The 20,933-nt window shown below is 39.9% G+C and overlaps 1 protein-coding gene across 8 annotated transcripts in view; it reads left to right on the forward strand.

Moving 5' to 3' along the window:
• ATP2B2 (ATPase plasma membrane Ca2+ transporting 2) overlaps positions 1-20,933 on the forward strand; it is a 172,210-nt gene that overhangs the window by 77,190 nt on the left and 74,087 nt on the right. For 5 of the 8 annotated variants that reach the window (XM_044451478.1, XM_044451480.1, XM_044451481.1 and 2 more), the window contains exon 5: positions 14,871-14,996. In XM_044451478.1, the coding sequence (XP_044307413.1) occupies positions 14,871-14,996 (126 nt within the window). Of the gene's footprint in view, positions 1-14,870; positions 14,997-18,739; positions 18,773-20,933 lie in introns of all 8 variants that reach the window. The other 3 variants (XM_044451477.1, XM_044451476.1, XM_044451479.1) reach the window with 1 other exon arrangement.

Consider the following 20,933-nt stretch of genomic DNA (forward strand, 5'->3'; position numbering starts at 1 on the left):
ATTAATTAATTGCCAAACAGGTTAAAACCTTTAACTGTTGTGATGGACCAGCAGCAAGCATTGCTTTTCACTTTTATGATCCATATATTCAGACTCATTAGTTCCATGTATGGCTCTCTAAAATGTTGCCCTTGGTTTGGTATTTTATTCAATTCCCAATGAACTGCAGACTGAAATTATGTGGCATGACCATATCTTAAGGTACAGTGTTCATTCTTCCATCCTTTTATTATCTTGTGTTAATTTTCTTCAGGAATAGCTGTTTGATTGATTCCGATAATTGTGTGTGTTTGACAACAGAAAACAGAATTTGTAAAAAATATGATTAGAGGTTTGTACTTCATGCTAAAATTATGACATTATTTATAATTGATTTGATAAATTAGATTAATCTGTGGTTGAACCTTAATTGAGAACTGATTGATTTAACTGTGGCTAGAGAAGACAGACATTTTTGCTTCCTCATGAACAGGTTAGATGTTGAAATTATAGGCTATATTTCTATAATGTTCCTTGGTATCCTTTTCCCCCTATATACTTTTTCTTTGTTTTCTTATTTGTAGCTTAATCTTTTTGTGAAAATAATTTAAAAAACCAGTGACATTCATTTTGTGTCTTTAAACTGGTTCATGTATGTACTATGAGTCTTGATTAATTCTAATTTCTACTTTATATACATGAAGGTTTAAGTTGGTTTCTGGTCATAGTTAGATAATAAAGCTCAAAGGAAAAACTGCATTGGATAAGAAGTCCTGCAGACATAGGAGTGCCCTTGACCCTAGCATTTCAAATTCTGAGATTTATTTAGGTATACATTTTTGGTATATATTCTGAGATGAAATAGAAATGGCCAGTTTCCCTTGTCAGTCTGATATTTAGTTTGCATGGTAAACCAAGGGAGTAATCCCCAAATTGCAGCAGATGAAAAGTGGGCAAGAGCTGACCCTTCATTTCCTACTAATTAATTCACCCATTGCAAAAAGCACAAGATTCCTGCACACCCGCTGCTGTCCAGAAATGGTAGAATTGTTCTGCCTGACTATACATACTTACCTGTGAGTAACTCCCATTGAATTCAAAAGGTTTCACCTTGAGTAGATATGTGCTGGGTTGCAGTATAAAGGACAAAAAGTAGCCATTTCCTAAAAATACAGTGGTACCTCACGAACTTAACCTATTCCAGGATTCTTGTCATGACCCAAATTGGTTGTGAGCCAAGTCAAATTTCCCCATAAGGATCAATTTAAATAATTGATTTATTAATTCTGCAACCATTTTTTTTACTCTCAAAAATTTGAAGCAAAGTGACAAAGAACAACAAAGATCGCAGCCATCTCCACCCCCCCCCCAGCAATCGTGCAGGAGGGTGGGGGGAGATGGGCGCAATTGCAGGCGCGCTGGTGGGGGAGGTGGGCACGCTCGGGCAGGGAACACGGGTGCAATTGCAGCCATCTCTCCCCCAGCACAGACGTGGCCATCTCCCCCCCACAGCACGACCGCAGTCGCACCCGTGCAGCGAAGACGGGCACACTCACAATCGTCACCCGATGCAGAGTTCGTGACCTGGGGCAAAATTTTTATGAAATTTCTGTTTGCCACCTGATTTGGTCATGAACTGAGGCGTTCGTGAGCTGAGGTACCACTTTACTGTTTTCTAAGTAGTGATCTGCCTGATAAAAGCCCTGCCCTCTAGCTGCAAATACAACTGAGTCCCAGAAAAGCCTAGGCATACCCACCTGTGAATATTATTATCATTACATTGCATTTATATCCCATCTTTTTTCCTTTTGTATGAAACCCATAGTAGCTTTCATAGTGCCTGAGTCACCTAAGGAGGTTCATAGCTGACTGGGGACTAGAAGCTGGATCTCTAGTTCCCCATCCAACACTCTCACCAATACCCTGGTTCTCCCATTCACTGTGTAGCTGCTGCTGGGACTTCTCTGCTCTTGGCCTGTACCTTTTGTGACTTCTTCAGCCATTTACAGAACTTCTTTCCCATGGATTGGAGCTTATCCCAAGTATATCTAACTCACAGGCATACCTTCAGTGCCTTTGTGTGGAAGTGTGAGAAGGGGGGAGTCTTCCTAGGGGTGGCTTATTTTCTTTCTGAACAAGAATGGCAATTAACTTCTGGGGCCTCCCTCTGAGTGTCAACTCCAAGGAAGACTTGCAAATCAGCAAATGGTTGGAGCACTTTCTCAGTGTCAGCCCCCCAAATATGGAATTATCCCCCTACTAAAGTCCATCTGGTGCCAAGCTTGTCATCCTTTAGGTACCAAATTAAGATTCTATGCTGAGTCATTCAAAGACATACAAGGCTTCCCATTGCATGTGTTTTACATGCCTACTTTGTGTGATATATTTATGTTTGGGTTTGGTTTGTTTGTTTTTTGTATTGCAGAAGTTTTTATGGTGTTTACTAGTACTGGGTGTTTGATGAGCTGTCTAGAGAAATGGAGGAGGAGGAGGAGATGAAGAAGCAATAGCAATAACAATATCTTCTAATTTCATCAATTTGATCTTAAATAAATGAGAAGATGAACTTAGTTCACGCTGAATTATACCAGGATTGTAAAGGGCTCCTTTTGAATTTACTTCTGAGGTTTACTTTGGAAACAACACCTGCATACTCATCCCAGCTTTGGGAGATTTTAAAATCCAGAACACTAACTTGACATGACTTGTAGAATGGCATTTTTCACATTAGTACTGGTACAACTGATGAACAGGATTGGATTTGCTAGCAGGGTGATATTTTAGGGTCTAGTAATTCAGCATTTCACACTAGCAAGCATAATTTGGCATCATGCATTGATTATCAGTACAGAAGTCAGTCCAAAAACAAGAGATAGGAATTCTTAAGTAAACAGGTTACCAATGAAAATCTGCCCTCCCTCACTCTGAACATTCCTGTTCTGTTAAAAGTTTCCATTCTTAAATTTGTAAAGCCTGCTGAAAATATCCATCTGACATTAGCTCAAGAGAAGTAGAATGAGTACACATGACCAGACCATTCCTAATTGAAGAAGATTTCTCCCTAATTTAAGATTTCAGTCTGCTGTTAACTGCCTGGAGAGCTTTACTGGACAGTTTAGGAATGAAATGAGATAAAAAGTACTCACAATTCCATCTCTGCCAATTACACACTAAGACCTACAGCCTATTTTACTGGCTCCTCAAAGGAAGTGTCCTATATAAGGACACAAGAAGAACGATGCTGGGTCAGGCTAAGGGTCCATCTAGTCCAGCATTATGTTCACACAGGGCCAAGCCAACCAGGACCAGGCTGTGACAACCCCTTTCTGTTCTTGTTCTCAAGCAATGCTTCCCAGGCAACTGATGTACATAGACATAATGTCTCTGATGATGGAAATAGCATCCAGACCACAGGGTTACTAGTCACTGATTGCTTTATCTTCCATGGATTCTGCTGTAAAAGATCTAGACCTTTCTTTCCTTGGTCTTCTCAAAGTCTCCCATTTAAAATGGAGTGTCCTCCTCGAATTCCAGCACAGCTTTGGCTTCAAGTCTTACTATCACAGTTCTGTCCTCTGATTCATTAGTGCTTGCCATCTGTGCTTTCACACTACTGGTGTTTATGGTAATTCTGTTCTCATTAGAATTAATGTTTGGCTGCTATATATTTTGATGTGCCAAACAGGAAGGCTAAATGCATCAAGGCTTTTATGTTTTCCAGTTTCTTTCCATTGAGAAAACAGTGGTAGTCATGTCTGCTCTGCTTCAAGATCTGTCAGAGTTCAAGGCATGGGTGCGTCTTCTCTGCTCACTGGGGGAATTTTGGATGTTGATCTGTGGATCTGAATGTTCTGTATTCGGAAAGTGCTGCATCTGGTCACTGCCATTTCAAGTTTATGTATACAGATAGCAGGACTGCTTAAGATCCCAAGTTCGTGGACAGCTGCCTCTCCAGGTAGACAGCACAGGTCTGAAGGGCCAATACAACAGCTTCATATCCAGTAAATTTTAAAAATAAGCATGTTCCATATATTGAAGGAAGTATCTTAGCATTACATCTTATCCTAGTGATTCTTCATGCTGAATTTACCTTTTCTGTTACTGGAAAAATGGGCAGAGTCAGAAGTCACAGAGTCAACTTTCCATGACTGACATGCTTCTTATGGGAACATCCCACTGTTGGAGGAAGGAGGAAATGTTTTTTCGTGAGTTTCGTATCCACTGCAGTCCACTTTGTCTCCTGAATGTCTGTTACAGTGGGATGATAGACCCACTGTGTAGGAGGTAGCACTGGGAGCTGTGGGGGGAGAAGGGAATTGCTGAAAATTGTCTTGCCTCCCGCTTCCTGGATTGCAGACCTATATATGAATGGAACTAGCCTTTATCTTCAGAGATAAGATATTTTGGAATCAACATTTTGGTTTATAAGGCTGAAAGGTCTATATTGTGTATTAAATTGTCACTTACAAATACAGCCAGAAGATGTGAGCGTAAGAGCATAAGAACAACTATGCCAGATCAGACCAGTGGTCCATCCAGTCCAGCACTCCATTCACACAGAGGCAAACCATCCCTCAAGGATCCCTCAAGCATGATGGGTGCAAGAGTTCCACTTACCCAAGTTCCTTAGCCACTGATGTACATAGCCACACTCCCTCTAGTAACGCAGCACATAGAGAAAAAGACTAAAAGCCATTGATGACCTTTTCCTCCATTAATTTTCCCAGTTCTCTTTTAAAGCCACCCAAAAGCAGTGAATTTCATAGTTTAATTATGTGTGTGTGAAGTACTTACCTTTATCTCTCCTGAATCGTTCACTAGTTAGCTTCATGGACAACTTCAGGTTTTTGTATTATAGAACTTTTTTTTTGGGGGGGGGTGCTACTTTGTTGCAGATATTACCAGTGTCACACCCCTGAGTAACTATAAACAAAATCCAAATCTCAAAAACATTTCTATATTAAGAAAAGTTTGATCCAGTAATGTAAACAAATTCAGCTCTCAAATCCATTTTAGTGCATTATAGAAATACAATACTTGAAGCTAAATTAAACTTCTCAATAAAATCCAAATGAGACATTGCTTGAGTCAGACCCTATTAAGTTTTATTGAACAAACAGCATAAACTTGGCAATTAATATTTATTGTCTGCATTTTGGGAATTTCAAAGGCAGAAACTTTTAGGTTTGGCTCATTTTCTGATCCTTATAGTTATTATCTGCTTCTCAATAGATGATAAATAACATGGGCAAATTTCAGATAAATAGATAATTTGTATAGGACAGATAAAACACTTTGCTGGTTTCCTGTTTGATATTGGCTATTCCTGATTCATGCATGAAGATGAAATTACTGAATTCTTGCATTGGTTAAGAACAGTTACGCAACAAAACTGTTGTTTCATCGAGTCTATTCTTAGTAAAATATTTTGAAATTATAGAAAGGTTATTTCATGGACAGTAAAAACTATTTCAGTATTAAGTAGCCTTGAATAACCTTACTAACATAAGTAGCATTGCTGAAGCTCTGGTTGCTGAAGATTTCTTTATTATTCTTGAAAATAAAAAGAACAGTGCCATTCAGATGCTACAAGACCTGACACAAAGGAACAGTTCCTTTCTCTCTGTGTTAGACATTAATAATCACTTTGGGAAGTAGCATAGAAGACAAAGTATATTTGCACGCATACAGTTCTAAAATAAGCAGTTTCTCTACTCTATATTTAGCTTGGAATGCACAGAAGTCAAATCAAAACTTGCAGTTGGATATTCAGATGATTTTGAAAAACTAGAATCAGGAGTGATGAATTTTAATTGACTACAGATGCACACACATATATGCACGTTTCCCATTGTTTTATTTTTCATTAAATGTTTATTCCTTAATCCTCCAAAATATGCACATATATATTTAAAAGTTACCCCAAAACCATGAAGAAATGAAATACTGCAAATATCACAGAATTTTAAAATAAGTTTCAGTTAATACATACCCTAAGAAATAACAATACACTTCCTAAATTGAAAATTACCACAATAGCATCCTTCATGAATCATCAGAAATCCCCCTAGAGCTTCTTAATATACCACTCTAATTCATAAATACAGTAAATTAGATCCTAGAATAACTGAAACAAGGACAATAACAATTTGTGTTCAGAACACATCACATTTGCTGTCTGGTTGTAATCCTCATAACAACCCTGTAAAGGAACTCAGCTTTGCCAGCCTCCATTTTGCAGACTGAGGCTGAGAAAGAGCGCCTGGCACGGGGCCACCCAGCAGGTTCATGTCAGGCATGAGATGAGAACTAGGGACTTCTCAGTCTCTTAGCAATGTGCTATATTAGGTCTCCTATTTTGATATTTCCTGCATTCAGTTTTAAGGAATATTTCAAGTACCTGTTGACATATGAAGGGAATGGTTGATTTTGGTAAATTCATATAAAAATAAACATAACAGAAACAAAATTCTTGCCCATCTCCAAATTCAGCAGATACAGCTATTTCCCTTTCTGCCATATTCATTTTGTAAAAAATCTCAAGTCATTTCTTGCCCAGAATGTGAAGATTTTTGCAAATGTTGTTAAGTTCTTATTTTTAAAACAAGCTACAATGGAATTCTCATTCACTTCTGTTTCCAGGCTGTTGTCAAGTAACAAAGGTCATTCTGAAATGCCATTCAGTTAGAGCAGCTAAGGGTGGTGGGAGTCACTCGTATGCAGCAAGCTGTGGGTTGCTTACCTCTACCTTAATGGAGGGTTGCCACACTGGGGCTGTATCCTGCTCGTTCCACAGACAAGATGCTCTTCAGCCTAGCTGATGACTCTGCCAGGAGGAAAAGGAGGGCAGCTTTTAGTAATTTCTCTTTCTCCTTCCTGCCCCCACGGGCCTCCCACACTATCACAAAGGGTCTCCAGAGATGATGAGGGCAACGGGTGGGCAGAAACCCTAAAAAATTGCCTCCATCCTCCCTTTGCAGATTGAAGCACCACTGGATGAAAGGGCACTCCATCACTGGAGTGATAGCAAATGACTGCAACCCATAATCCTCTGGTCTCTTGTTATTCCAATAAAACGCGTATTTATGCTTCTGTAAACAGCCCTTTGGGGTTGGAACATTTGATCTTTTAACAGAGGATGCACATGTAAGAAGACATGAGATACATAAAGCATGCATTAGCTTATTTTCCAAGTAAAATTCATTATCCATACATTATGTCTTAATTTTATTTGGCTAGAATTCATAAAGATTCAAAAATAATCAACAGTTGCAGTAGCTGGACTTTAATGATTAACTATAAGTGGCTGAACATGTTTAAAATAAATGGTTGCTCATGATTTCAAAGTAGTTCAGCTATTTTCTTTTTAATACTTGTGCCTGAAATTAAGAGTAATTAATGGCCACATTTCTAGGCTATTTTAAGATAGCTTACATTAAAGTGTACAATATTCTTTATAAAGCTGAAAAAATCAAATAGTCCATTAACTGCCCTGACTCAGATGAAATAACACTTACACCACATTTCTGGAAATATATATTTGGAATAAGTTTGCTTTAGCTGTGTGGATGTGGAAATATATCTACCCAGTTGATGAAAACGTATTTCCAAATCAAAGTACTTACAACCACTGCCTAAGGGTACCCATCCAGAACCATTAAAATCAATGGGAGAGTACCATTAATGTGAGCATGGCATTTGGACATCTCTTCAAAGTATGTTGGACTGTTGTACCTTCTATAATATGCTTGCTATTAGAATGGTTAGGATGGGGAGGATACAAGTATCATAATCAAGACAGTCAGGTGATGGTCTAGAATTCAAAAAAACTTCTATTCCCGTCTTAGGGTGCAAATTTAGGCAATTAATTGGACTGGTTAAGTGATTTAAGTCATTTTGAGACAAGGGCAGAGCAATCCTATACTCTGATTATGCCATGGGGAGAGACACATCACTGTAACCTCAGTGAAAAGTGCATCATATCCTATATTCGTTCAACCCAGAAGAGCAAAAGGAAAGCACCCTCCTCACACAGAATAGGACAAGGACAACAACACCCCAGCAGTCTTGGCAGCACTGCCAGGATCCACCATTGGGTTGGTGTGGCCATGCCATGGAGATGTTGTGTCAATTTCACAGAGGCAACGTGGCAGCCAGATATGGGAGAAGCCAGTCCATGGCATAAGAGACACAGACCCCGTTGGGACGTCCTCCCATTCTATCTCTAGCACACATCCTGCCAGACTCCATGATGCCTTTCACTGTATGTGTCACTGCAGCACAGACGGGAACAGCCAAAGACGTTTGCTGCCAAGGCAACCCTCACCCATCTCCAGCTACAACCACAGATACTCTAACATACTGATTGGACGGGCAAGTGAATTTAGACTAACTCAGCCACCGCAGGCCAGGCTACATGCTCCAGACCACTCTGTCTTTCAGTAATTTGCTAGGACTCTTCAACTCTCAGGATCTGCTGCCTGAATTAGCCGCTTCACTCGCCTAATCATAGGGCAAGCTCTGTCCCAGAGGCCTGAAGGCAGTCCTAGCCAAAGCCTTGGGCATTCCTGCACACAGAGGTTCTCATTGTGTTACAGAATTCTTACATTTTTACCACAACACAGAAATGTGGGGAAGGAGAAGTAGCATAAGACAGCATCCCCTAGAAGACCCATGGCTCACTCCAAACCAAGATGTCCAGGTCCTCCAAGAGAAAGGAAGAGCCTTTACCTAGACAGGGGAAGGGAGGAGCCCAGATGGGAAGCAGGGGCAACTTCTACTGTGCTTTCTAGACTATATCAATAAAAAAGTACATTCTAGAGCACAGTGTGGGAAGCAGGAGGTATGTGCTCAAGCCCCACAGGGGAAATAGGAAAAGCATGGTTTGCCAGAGATGTGGGCTGAAGGGAAGGGAAAAACCAGGCAATAATTATACTGAAAGAGGCCAATATACTTGGAATCCTGGTGTTTGTAGGTGCTTGGAATTCTAGCTGTGGGGTAGGAGAGGGGGAGACATAATTAGACATAATGTCTTTCTTGCATCTTTTTCCTCTGCCTTGCAAATTGACTTTTTGGTGGTGCTCTGTGCTTGCAAACAAGAGTTGGCCAACAGATGCATAACTTTGGCCTGAGATATGGAAAACTGGCAGTTTAAGATATGCACCACAAAGCATAGTGTGGACCAAGAAATCCTGAACTAAAATAATGCCCATTGTTTAAAAAATAATTAGAAGAACCACTGGTGGTCACTGTGTTTTATTAGTTTTCCCCAAAACAAACAAACAAACAAACACAGCTATATTAAGGAATCAGGTCAGTCATTGCCTGGAGAAAAACAGCTCCAATTCACTCTTGGTTCTCTAGCAGTAAATGTTCCAGTACGTATTTATTGCTAAAGAAAAAGAGCATAAGAGCAAGCTTCCAACTTAAGAGGCCTTGTGTTCATTCAGTTTCACTGAACATTCAAATAATGTTTGCTTGAATTTGCCTTCTCTTTGGAAGGGGTGTGTGTGTGTGTGTGTGTGTGTGTGCGCGCAGAATGGTTTCATTGCATTGATTATGTTATTTCTTTTCATATATTTGCAGATAGAAAATCCATGTTCATTTATTAGGTATTGTGGCAACTGCCTAGGAGCACACAAATAACAACTGTTTATTTCTTTCCCTATTAATATTCCTGCTCCCCATTCTAGCAAGTTCCACTTTTGATACTGTTTCCTTTCTTATTTTAGGACCTATGTAAACTAAAATTTGCACAGTAAATCACACAGCTATGTGTGTCAACAGATATTTTCAAACAATGTTACCCTTTAAATGACGCAAACATACCAAGTCCAGCAGAACCAAGATCCGATCCGTGGTATTTATTGATTACATTTATATCCTGCCTTTCCACTAAAAGTTGTGCTCAAGGCAGCTAACAATATTCAAATAGAAATAAAATAATGTTAGTTAAAACAAAAACCAATGAAAACACAAATCAGCAAAAACACTCATGAATTAAAACTGAGGTCATCGATAAGGTCCATTTAAAAGTTGGAACAAAGCCTGTCTGAATACAAATGTCTTCTCACGTTGGCAGAATCCAAGAGCTTCCGAGGTTTCCCTCAGCAGGGAGTTCCAGAGCCTGGAAGCAGTGCAGGATATGACCTGAGAAGGTAGAATCTCTCCTTCTCTCTCTGCAAGTCAGTCTTGGGTGGCCCTGTGGTGGCTGCAGGAGCATACCAGCTGCAGTGGGAGCTGACATGTGAGGGGCTTTTTCCCTGATTCCATTTCCCAGTATGTCCTTGCAAGAACTGCAAAAACTCCTGTGATGCACAATAACCAAAAGACTTCAGCTGGGATCAGGGTGCTTGCTGCTACAGCTTGTAAGGTCAGATCCCTGGAGATACAGAAACCACCTAGCAGTTGGCCATGGATATTCTATTGCATGCTTGACAGTGAAAAAGGCAGGCAGGCAGGCAGGCAGGCAGGAAGGAAGGAAATCTTACTAAGGCAGTGAAACCACCAGGCATTGGCGTCAGAGGTGTTGCGGCTGCCAGGATGTTTGACAGAAGGAATTAGAATATTACCATTCTAAGACTGGATGATCGGGACAGAAGGCAGCATCTCAAAAAGCATTATGGGAAGAGCCCATCTCAAAAAGCATCATGAGAAGAACCCAAGAGAAGGTTTTGGTTTGTTTTTGGCCACACTCAATTTTATATGGGATTATAAAGGTGATAAAATGGGATTATAAAGGTGACCTATTCAGAAAAGAATTAAAATGGTCATTTTTTAGTAACAGCAATCAAAATGATAGAGAATTATTCTTACTGACAGAAGTAGAGAAAGACATCCACTGCAAGTTGTGTGTGCAAATGTGTGTTGAGGGTCTCCTCATTGCTCAGTGAAACATAACATTTGATTTAAAAAGTCTGTAAAGGCATAATCCTACACCCTCCAGTCATCATTGGGGTGGAAACTGGATTATTCAGAGCCCCAGCCCTGACCTTTTGCAGCCTTGGTGCTGAGTCCAAAAGCCGAGCCCTCTTCCTGGCCCCACTGCAGCCAGCATGAAAGAGCTGTGCTGGCTGCCCTCCACGATTCTAAATCAGCTGCAGAAAAGAAGAAAAGGAGCGTGCCCAGGAGGCAGCGGGGAGAAGAGGCTGGGCCAGCGCCTTGTGTCACATCCAGACAGCACCCTGGCCTCCTTCCTCCATTTCCTTGCAACATCATCCAGACAGCCAGAAAGGGTCATCTAACTAAAATGCATGGCACTTTGTGCAGCAAGGATGAGGTACTTAAAACAACCCTGCAAAATGATGGTGGTTTTATTTTTATGATTTCTCAAAGGATCTGTCACTATTTTACAACATAGAAGTGTTTTGGGAGTGGAGGGACATGAAAACAGTTACCACTAAAATGATTTGTGTTGTTATCTCTTTTAATTTACTGCTAATTATAGTTTCTGTGTATATGACAAACAACTTCACACGTTTTATGCTTAAGAAATGGTAAAAGTGTACTTTGTACTTGCACAAAGAAGAATATAACTTGGTACACTTACATAACTCAGTTTATATTATTGTTTCTTTAATAGGTCTAACAATAATCCACATTCAAAAATGCAAGGAAAGAATTTGGACTGACAGGAAGATTTGTAAAAACAACACATTTTAGATGTATTTCAGGGAATACCCCATCAGTAGTTGATATCTTGTAGAAAGTAGGTTCCGAGGCAATATCAACTCCTTGTTTGAAAGAGCGGTCAGGAGCAAAATTACACTGTGTCTTGCTATTACCTCTGAACCATTCCTCTTTTTCCTGTATTTCTTGTATCTCTGTAGCTGAGGCAGTCTTCCACGAATGGATCTAAAAGACATTGTGTTCATGGGCACAATACAATATTAATGAATGCATTAAAAATGTACAGCCCACTTATGTATCGTTTATATAGTATATTACATCTGAAATTACCTGTGCATGCTTTAAGGCAGGTGAAAATACTGGAAAACATCTTGGTATGTTTTGAGCAGAGGGCCAGCCCAGAGCCATTATGCTGCTTGGCTTTTAGCTTCAGTTAAATCGGGATTAGAATTTGCCACATGGATCTTGAATACTCACATTGGCCAGTCCAATTGTTTGGTGCCAAATGGATGTTACTTTTTCCTCCCTCTGCAGCTCTCCAGGCCCACAAAATGGGCCATTTGTGGCCTTGAACAAACTACTTTAAATAGTCGTATAAGTCCATGTGTAACCTTGCAGCTACTCTAGAGTAAAAATGAAACTAAGCCATGGTTGCCAGGAACCCATTTTAAAGTTAAAACCTCTTTTGGTCCTGAGGGCAGAGGCCATGGCACATGAGCTGATAGGGAAGGGGAATCATTGCAAAGGGGATGCAGGTGAGAAAGCAAGTCACCACCAATTTCCTTACATGCATCTTGATCTCGATGCAACTCACTGTGTTGACTAAGAATTCAGTTTCTCTAAATTCAGAAGGGCTTGCATCCAAGCAAACATGCATAGGATTATAGCCACAATAATTTCGGGTGTAACCTTATATATATTTAGGGGGAAAGGTATTCTTGGTTCTGTAGTGTTTTTTCTTCTAGCCATACAAGTGGGTAACCATTTGAAGGGGAAGGTTTAACTGGGAGTCCTGCATTGAGCAGGGTTGGGTTGGACCTGATGACCTCCTAGCTCCTTCCAACTCTACTGTTCTGTGATACATGCACAGCGTTCTTCCCTTGGCAACCTAAAAAGAGCCCTGCTGGATCAGATGGAAAGCCTTTCTAGATCAGCCTTCAGTTCTCACAGGGGCCCTTCAGTGGCATTTTGCTGGTTGTGCTCCCAGAGGAATATTGCCACAGGTACCAGAAGCAATAGATAGCTGTCAAGGCAAGTGCCCACTGATCTCCTGATTCTCAGGATGTCTTCTGGTCGTCAATTTCACAGTTTAACTATGGGCTGCATGAAGAAATATCTCCTTCTGTATCTGTTGAATCTCCCACCATTCAGCTTCATCTGATGGTGTGGAGTTCTAGTAGTATGAGAAAGAAAGGGGGCAGGGGGAGAGAAAGAGAAGGGGCACTCTTCTTCCATTTTCTCCACATTTCATGTTTTATTTTATAACCTCTATCATATCTTCCATTACTCACTCCACCCCATCCCCAAGCTTAAAAGCCCACAGTGCTGTAATCTTTCCTTGTAGGGAAGTAATTCCTTCCTGTTGTTTTGGTTATCCCTTTCTGCACCCTCTCCAGTTCTACAATATAATTTTTGGAGAGGGTTGTTTTTGTTTTTGTTTTTTTGAAGGAGCTGTTTGCTATGTAGATTTTGTTTGTTCTGTTTTCACCACCTTAAATGAGATTTCATCAGTGCTCACTCTTCATTCCAGATAATTTAGGAACAGTGGGATGGGTATAAATGTAAGCTGATATTGCCCCTTGGAATACTACTGAGGTAATGGTAAATACATCAGGTGAGGCAAAGCTGGAGACCCATTTTTGCAAACTTTTTCTTGTCACAAAGGAGCATGTGAATGGGTATGCTAGTATGTTCACATTGAGTGAAGAAAGCAAATCGTTTCTTCATTGCCAAAACAGCTGGGTGTTAATCTCAGTCTGCAAGGAGGTAAAACTCATTTTTCTGCTAAAGCGCCCAGGTGATGCCTCTGCCTTGTCTTCCCGGACTGCACTGGGAAGTTCCTGGGATCCAGTCAGAGAACATACATGGCAAGGCAACTAAGGCTCTCTCTTTTTCTGTTCTTTGCTGTTAACAGCCAGTGAAATGGCCTTGCAAAGCACTATGGGAAGACAGTGCCACAGAATTGATCCAACTTATTATCTGCATAGTGGGCAGCACTTGAATACTATACAAGATATTTTAATAGCCTTTTATTTGCTGGTTTAAGGTTTAAAATTAATTTAATTTTATTAATTATATTCAAACCTTTTTATGATTATTGCACCCCCCTTTGTCCAATTTTATACTGAAAGTCAAGATAGAAATGTGTACAAATAAAGTTTGCTTGCTTTAGTGAAGACATTCTATAGAGGATTACCAGTCTGACTGGCTAGGATAAATACAGTTTGCCTACTGTAAGGTCCCTGATTAGCAGAGGTTGCACAGAGAGGGAAGGAAAATGATGGTCAAGAAGCAGCAGAAAGAGGGAATAAAGTGGCTGCAGAAAGCTGAACAGTTGAGGCTGGATATGGAGCGCACTTTGCACCTGCAAAAGCACTTATTTTGCCCCCCACCCCCATTTTGTGGCAGAAATTTGGCACAGTCCTGAAATAAACATAATCATTAATTATTGGCATCTAGTGGTGGCTTCCTCTCCTTCGAGCCCCATTCTGTCCAGAGGGTCCAACTCTCAGATGTTGCTTGGAGTGCAGGGGAAGTTTAAATACTTAGGAAGAATCAGTGGAAATGAGGTGGTCTTCCTTAGATGAATGGAAGTGCTTTGCACTAAGTAAACCAGGCATCAAATACACAATCCAGCTGTAACCTTGTTTTCCCCCTTTGTGTCTTTCTTTTCGATTTAGTCACATGCAGACCAGAAATGAAGAAGGCTGTGCTGTACTCTTAATACATAGTGCTGCATGTAGTACAACATGTGATTATTATCTCATATTACAACATGGGATTGAGGCTGAGAAACTGTTGCTTGGCCAATTATCAAGTTCATATCTAGCAGCCTCTGCCAGCTCTCACTTTAGAATTGTAGAGTTCAGCACACTTAAAAGAATGCTTTACTCTGTATTGTATTGTGGCCTTCAGTTTGAATTTATCACCCATACCACAGATTTAAAAACCACAAAAACTTACTACTATTGTTCTGAGTATTGCCTTTTAAATGATTAATATTTTAATATTTTTAAAATTATGTCTATATTTTATCTTTTTAGGTACTCATGTCATGGAGGGTTCTGGAAGAATGGTTGTGACTGCAGTGGGAGTTAATTCTCAGACAGGGATAATCTTTACTCTACTAGGTGCTGGTGAAGAAGGAGAGGAGAAGAAAGATAAGAAAGGTACGACTTTAGTCACATCTCTTAATTTTACCTTACTCAATATTTGCACTGATGATATAAGTCTAATACAGTAACTGGTTATACAGGAGTACTTGAATTTATGCTGATTCAGTCCCATCAGTTCATGAGTCATGACCTGTGAGGACCATTGTGAACATTATACACCTAAAATGTGTGAAGGGAAAGGTAAGAACGTGGTCCTAAATCAGCTACATGCTCCAGTTAACCATTTGTGTGGGTCACATTTTGCCTTATTGATCCAAGACTCATTAAAGCTTTAGGCATAATGAGATCTGTATTCTAGTTTAAAAAAATAGCAAATTCTTACCTGTCATGCAGGAGTTTAATTATACAATCTAATTTTTTCTCTGATTTTACATACTGGTATAAAATATATTTATTTATATGCTTAGCTTTTATATGTTGCTAGTATCAATATATTTTGCAGGTCTCAACAGTAGCATACAAGCAACACAATTAATATAATATGTTATATTCTTAATAAAATACACAGTAAATGCCAACACCTGAGTAGTGACCTCTAGTTTCATAGTTGGTGAGAACCTGCCTAACTTTCTAAACACATCTGGGTGGATCCAATAATTAGATTCCAGGTATGGAAAAGCGCCCATTTGCAGAACTATCCTTCTATAAATGGAAGGTACTTCAATCCATGGGAAGAACAGTTGGATCAGAGATCATTCTCTTTGTGGAATATTTCCTGGAAAGTAAGCAACTTACGTTTAATGGAAATTTAAGTGGCCATCGCTGTTTATTTTACAGAACTAGGAAGCCAATTTTTTAATTTTTCTAACCTTAATGAAAGATAAAATCTGAAGAAAATCCTCAGGCTTTGGAGAAAATAGTAATAATAATGGGTGGGAGGTTGTTGTCCACACACGGCAGCCAATTCAAATCTTCTTGCTGTGATCTTAATTGTAATAAATTGATTCTTTGTTTTATCAAATTATGCATAACTAGTACAGGAATGATTAATAGCTATGTTTTTGGTAATGTTATACTTTGTTAACTTTCCTTAAAGCTCACTCTGCTCCCTGTCTCTATGTTGCATAGTCCTAAATCTAATTAACCTGCAGTCTATTGTGAGTGCATCTAAATCAGAATGCACCACGTCTTCAACAATGACATTGGTGCACAGTTGCAAGTCATATTATTATAAAACCCTATCTGTATTGTCTCAGAAGCCCTACTGAGTCCTAGGAAACTGATTACAGGTTTGCAGCTCAGACACTTGGAAGAGAGAAAAATTAGGAAGAGACAAATCTACTGCATGCATGCAGATTTTTTCTTATAGTCATGTGTATATAGAAAAGGTTGGTGGGCAGTTTTCTCCATGAAGCACTCCTGTACTCTTCAGTATTGCAGGTAATTACCGCAATCCACCATTCACTTCCTCACACTGAAAAAATAACATCTATTAAAATTTTATTTCCAGAGATCATTTTAAAGATATAATTAGACTTTTACAAAGTGGGAAGCAATGTGTATTCCAAGTGTAATATTTTTCTATAGAACAATTCTTATATTAAGCATTCAAACATACATTTCACAATAATCAGTGCAGATAGAATGCACACTGAACTCAGGTTTGTTCTAGGCTTGTGAATCTATGATATCTGTGAATTAATATGATCAGTTCGGATCAACATCTGCTTCCTCCAAAAACACTAGTGGGTGACTAAGCGCTTCATATCTAATATCAATAATTTTAAGGAGTCAACAAGTGAGACAAAGAGCTTTGCCGTGTCTTTCCGTACAGCCTGTCAGTGGCTGCACTTGAAATGGGCAGTGCAGCAAATTCTGGCTTGGTTAAGCTCAGCAGAATTCTATAGTATTTCTGATCCAGCAAGCAGCATGGACTGCAATTGCATTCTTTTTTTTGAAGTGCACAAGTAATCTATGTATTTTTAAATCTGGGCTTGAAATTTGCGCAAATGGTAATTTGCATAAATTGCATTTTTTTAAAGGCATTTCTCAAGTGCACACTTATGCACTTGTGGAAATTCTTGCCACATCAGTACCTGGGAAAAGTTTCCGGTCAAAGTGCAGGAGGCACCATCAAGAACATTAAGAAAAGAAGACTACATATAAATTACATGTTGCTTTTCCATTAAAAAAAACCCAGCAACAAAAAACAAGCTGTCCAGTGGAAGAAAATAGACCTGAATTTGAAAAACGGTTTGGCTGGTGACTCACCTCTTTCATAGTGTGATCACAAATTTTTATATGTGGACCTGACACTTCTCCATGTCCTGCACCTTTTTCACCATTTCCCAAGCTCACGAGGAACCAAACTGTGAACTACTCTGTTGGGAATGAATGAGGCAGTTACTCTTGGTGTGCTTTCCAGGACCAGGGTGACCCTGACTGGATGAGGATGGGGAGGCCTGGGAAATGAGGTCTGCAGACACAGAGATGGTAGAAGATGAAGAGCTTATCTCAAGACAACCATCTCCAGCTGTTCAGGCAGAACCAGCTGGGTTTGGAAGTGCCAGGAGAAGACATGGGAGAGGAGCCAGAAGAGCCTGACCTGATTCTTGATCACATGATGTGGCATCAGGAGAAAAGGGCTAGCTAGCTAGAAGGCCTGCGTAGACCTTGCCCATCTCCACAGCACAGGGGGCATCCAGATGGGTGGGTCCCAGGGTTAATGAACAGGTTTGGGACTAGTCTCTGGTTTGGGTTCAGTGAACCACTCTGCGCATGCTCAGTGGCTCTTTCTGTGCTGGCTGTAGCTTGCTGGATATACATTGGAAATAAAGAGGTTTTGCCAAAGAACTCTCTTGTAGTTTGAGGAAACCCAGGTCCCAGCACACCCCCATTACAGGAGCTGTTGCTTTTTACAGAAATGATGATTTTGACAGAAAACTCACCCTTCCTTTTACATGGAATTCTCAACAGGGCTAAGTGGGGGCAGGGGGCTCACAGCCCTGTGAAGAGGTATACAATTGTGAGGAAAAACCTCTTGACATTTTAAAGCAAATTGTACAAATTACAATTGGTGCAAATTTCAAGATTGCTGCCATTAAAAAAGGACTGAAATCTGTAGTCTCAGTTTTGACACCTTTGCGGGGTGGGAACAGAATGAAATCCCTGGAGCTGAACTGGAAAACACCCACTGGATTATTCCCTCCCCAACAGAATTCCTACATTGTGGGAATTCTCTTGTCTACACATTGTGCCTGTTTTTATATGAGAACGGCACTTTTAATTCCCCCTAATATATCCTCTTTCTTGCTACGATGAAAAAGTCTTCCTTACCATAAACAAAATAAGCTGCCAATCTGCACATTCAGCTGAGAGATAAGTGAAAATAAATCCATGTTTGTCATCTAGTTTTCATAAAACGGCATTACATATCCAGTAAAGCATCTAAAATGCTCTCAAAATTCATTCTTCAGTCATTCGAGCAGGTCTCCAGCAGTGTAACGATCAGACTACGCGGAGTCGCAATCTTTCAGACACTGCTGCTGTCCGCACACCACTTTCAAACAGGGCTTGTGTCAGATCCCAGCATGAGCCTTGCTGAAAAGGACTGTGATCTACAGCTGCAGTGCTCATTAGAGTACGTCCATATTTTCTAAGCACAAACATCATACATCCATTGAATGTATGCATGCTTGAAGCTTTCTAAAGCCTATCAGTCATGTGTGTTTGCATTTCAGTTTTCTATAGTGTCTGCCTTTCTCCCTCATTAACATTTTGTAAAAATCATCATACAGGTATGAAACAGGAGGATGGACATCTGCTTCCAGGTAGAGTAAGAAATCTACCATATCAGAGGAAAGGCTGAGGCTTTTAAATGGGGCTGTCCTGTCATGGGTGGTGCAAAATAGACCTGAGTGAATGGTCAAGAAATTTGCTCTTTCACTTAAAGTAGGATGGAATTTCAATTGGACTCCTCATTATCTCTCCATTATCACTGGGTCATTCTCTGGTACTGCTATTACTGCAAATCCTTTGAAAAAGTCTATTTAAAATGTGGGTGTAGAGAGAGGGATATGGATGCCATTCGCTGTTGGTGGGATTCACAGAGGCATTTGGCTTGGCACTGAAGGCGACCAGAGGCTGAATTGCAGATGGGCCATTGGAATGTACAGGTATATTTATACCTGATGGTCAAACTAATGGTTGGGTGGGAACTCTCACTCTAGCAGGCAGCTGCAAACTGTGCTGGCCAGATGAATTCAGTGGAGCTTCCCTGAACCAGAAGCTCAACTTGCCTACTGATTATGCCTTCTGAGAAGCTTGAAGCTTGTGATTTGATGCACAGGGCAGGCCCAATGCTTCATAGCAGGAAAAGATCAGGCCCTGTGCTTATATAGACCAAAAACCTGTTTCCTTCAAGGGCATCTGTGAAGTCCACAAGCAGGGATTGAATCTGTATCCCTCTACTCTACATGTTCATTCTCGAATTCAGAGGCATACAGTTTCTGATCCTAGAGGTCGCATATAGCCATTCTGACTAGGATCCATTAATAGTTGCAAATTTAATCTCTTTTAAAGCCATCTAAGCTAGTGACTGTCACCAAATCTAGCAGCAGTAAATTCCACAAATGAACACGATGCTGTAGGAAGGGTTTTCTCCTTTACTCTGTCCTGAATCTCTGGCCCCCTCAACTTTATGGGAAAAACTGAATGATTCTAGTGTTACTGCAGTGAGTAGGCTAAGTTAATCGTTATCAGAGCTCTGTGGGACCTGTAACAATGGGGAAGATCAGACAGCCAAGAAAGGGAATGTGCTGGGTTACTAGCTGCTCAAACTATGTCCCTGAGCTTTCATAATATCTGGCCCAGGACCATGTTCCCTAAAATATTAAGACATCAGTTTGGTGGCTCCATGTCTTAGTGAGCTTCCTACCAGCCTGTAGCAAGCACCAGACTTTGCTGACCTCTGAAATCCCAAGGCACCACCTGAATCTTAGGACTTAGTTCTAGAATAGCAGCTCCAACTATGGCACCACTTAAGCACCTAAATAAGATGCTAGACCCAGATGTTGATAGATATGACACTAAAAACAAGCCAAAATCACATGTTTAAAAGCCAAAATTATTTGCTAAAGTGTTTGTACTTTTCAATGCATAATCAGTTTGAAAAGTTCAAAAGTTGTTTTAAAAAACCCGAACGAATGAATGAAAGAAAGAAAAAGAAACTGCGTCTGATCAATTATTCATTGTGGATTATTCACTCAGCTCTAGCACAGCTAAATTCCAATCAATGTAAAGTCTGCTGGGAACTTTTGCTTCCTCCTGATGTGAAGGAACTTCTTGCCTGACCTGTTCCCTATTTTGTAAGGAAAACTGCTGACATTTTAGAAGTGTGATTGATTTTTTAAAATCTCTGTCTTCATCTAATGCAAAATAAAAATCTGAATGTTGGTAATAACCCTTTAAATTCCTGAACCAAATATAAAGAGACTAGCCAAACTTAGCTAGTGGATACATTCACTGTTATGGGTAACACTGAGGCTGGGATTGTATGCACATCTACCTGAGCATAAGTCAGATCTGAGAAGACTTGTGAAGGTTGTATTTGGAAAACTACTGTGTTCTTTTAAAAATGAATGAAGATTTTAAATAGGGCACCTCAGGTAGATTAGTTCTAGACATAGTAATGTTTTCGTTATTTATGGATGATCCTAAAACTGCAGGTGATTAAGAGCAGTTTATTTTTTTTAAGCTTCAACTAAAGTCCTTGTCTTTAGAAGGCAATTTTAAAATGTCTGCATTAGAGAAGTAGAAGAATAAAACGTACTGTGTAAAGTCAGTTTTTTCACCAAATTTATCTGTTAACTCTGTTAAATGTCTTTCACATTTCCTTTTATAGTATTCCACGTATGAGTTTTGTTCCTGCTTTTGTAACATTGTGATAACATTCATTTTTAGACATTACGTTGCTTTCTTTAAAACAAATCT

This window comes from Varanus komodoensis, unplaced genomic scaffold, assembly GCF_004798865.1.
Source record: "Varanus komodoensis strain SLA01 unplaced genomic scaffold, ASM479886v1 scaffold6_2, whole genome shotgun sequence".
Taxonomy (NCBI): domain Eukaryota; kingdom Metazoa; phylum Chordata; class Lepidosauria; order Squamata; family Varanidae; genus Varanus; species Varanus komodoensis.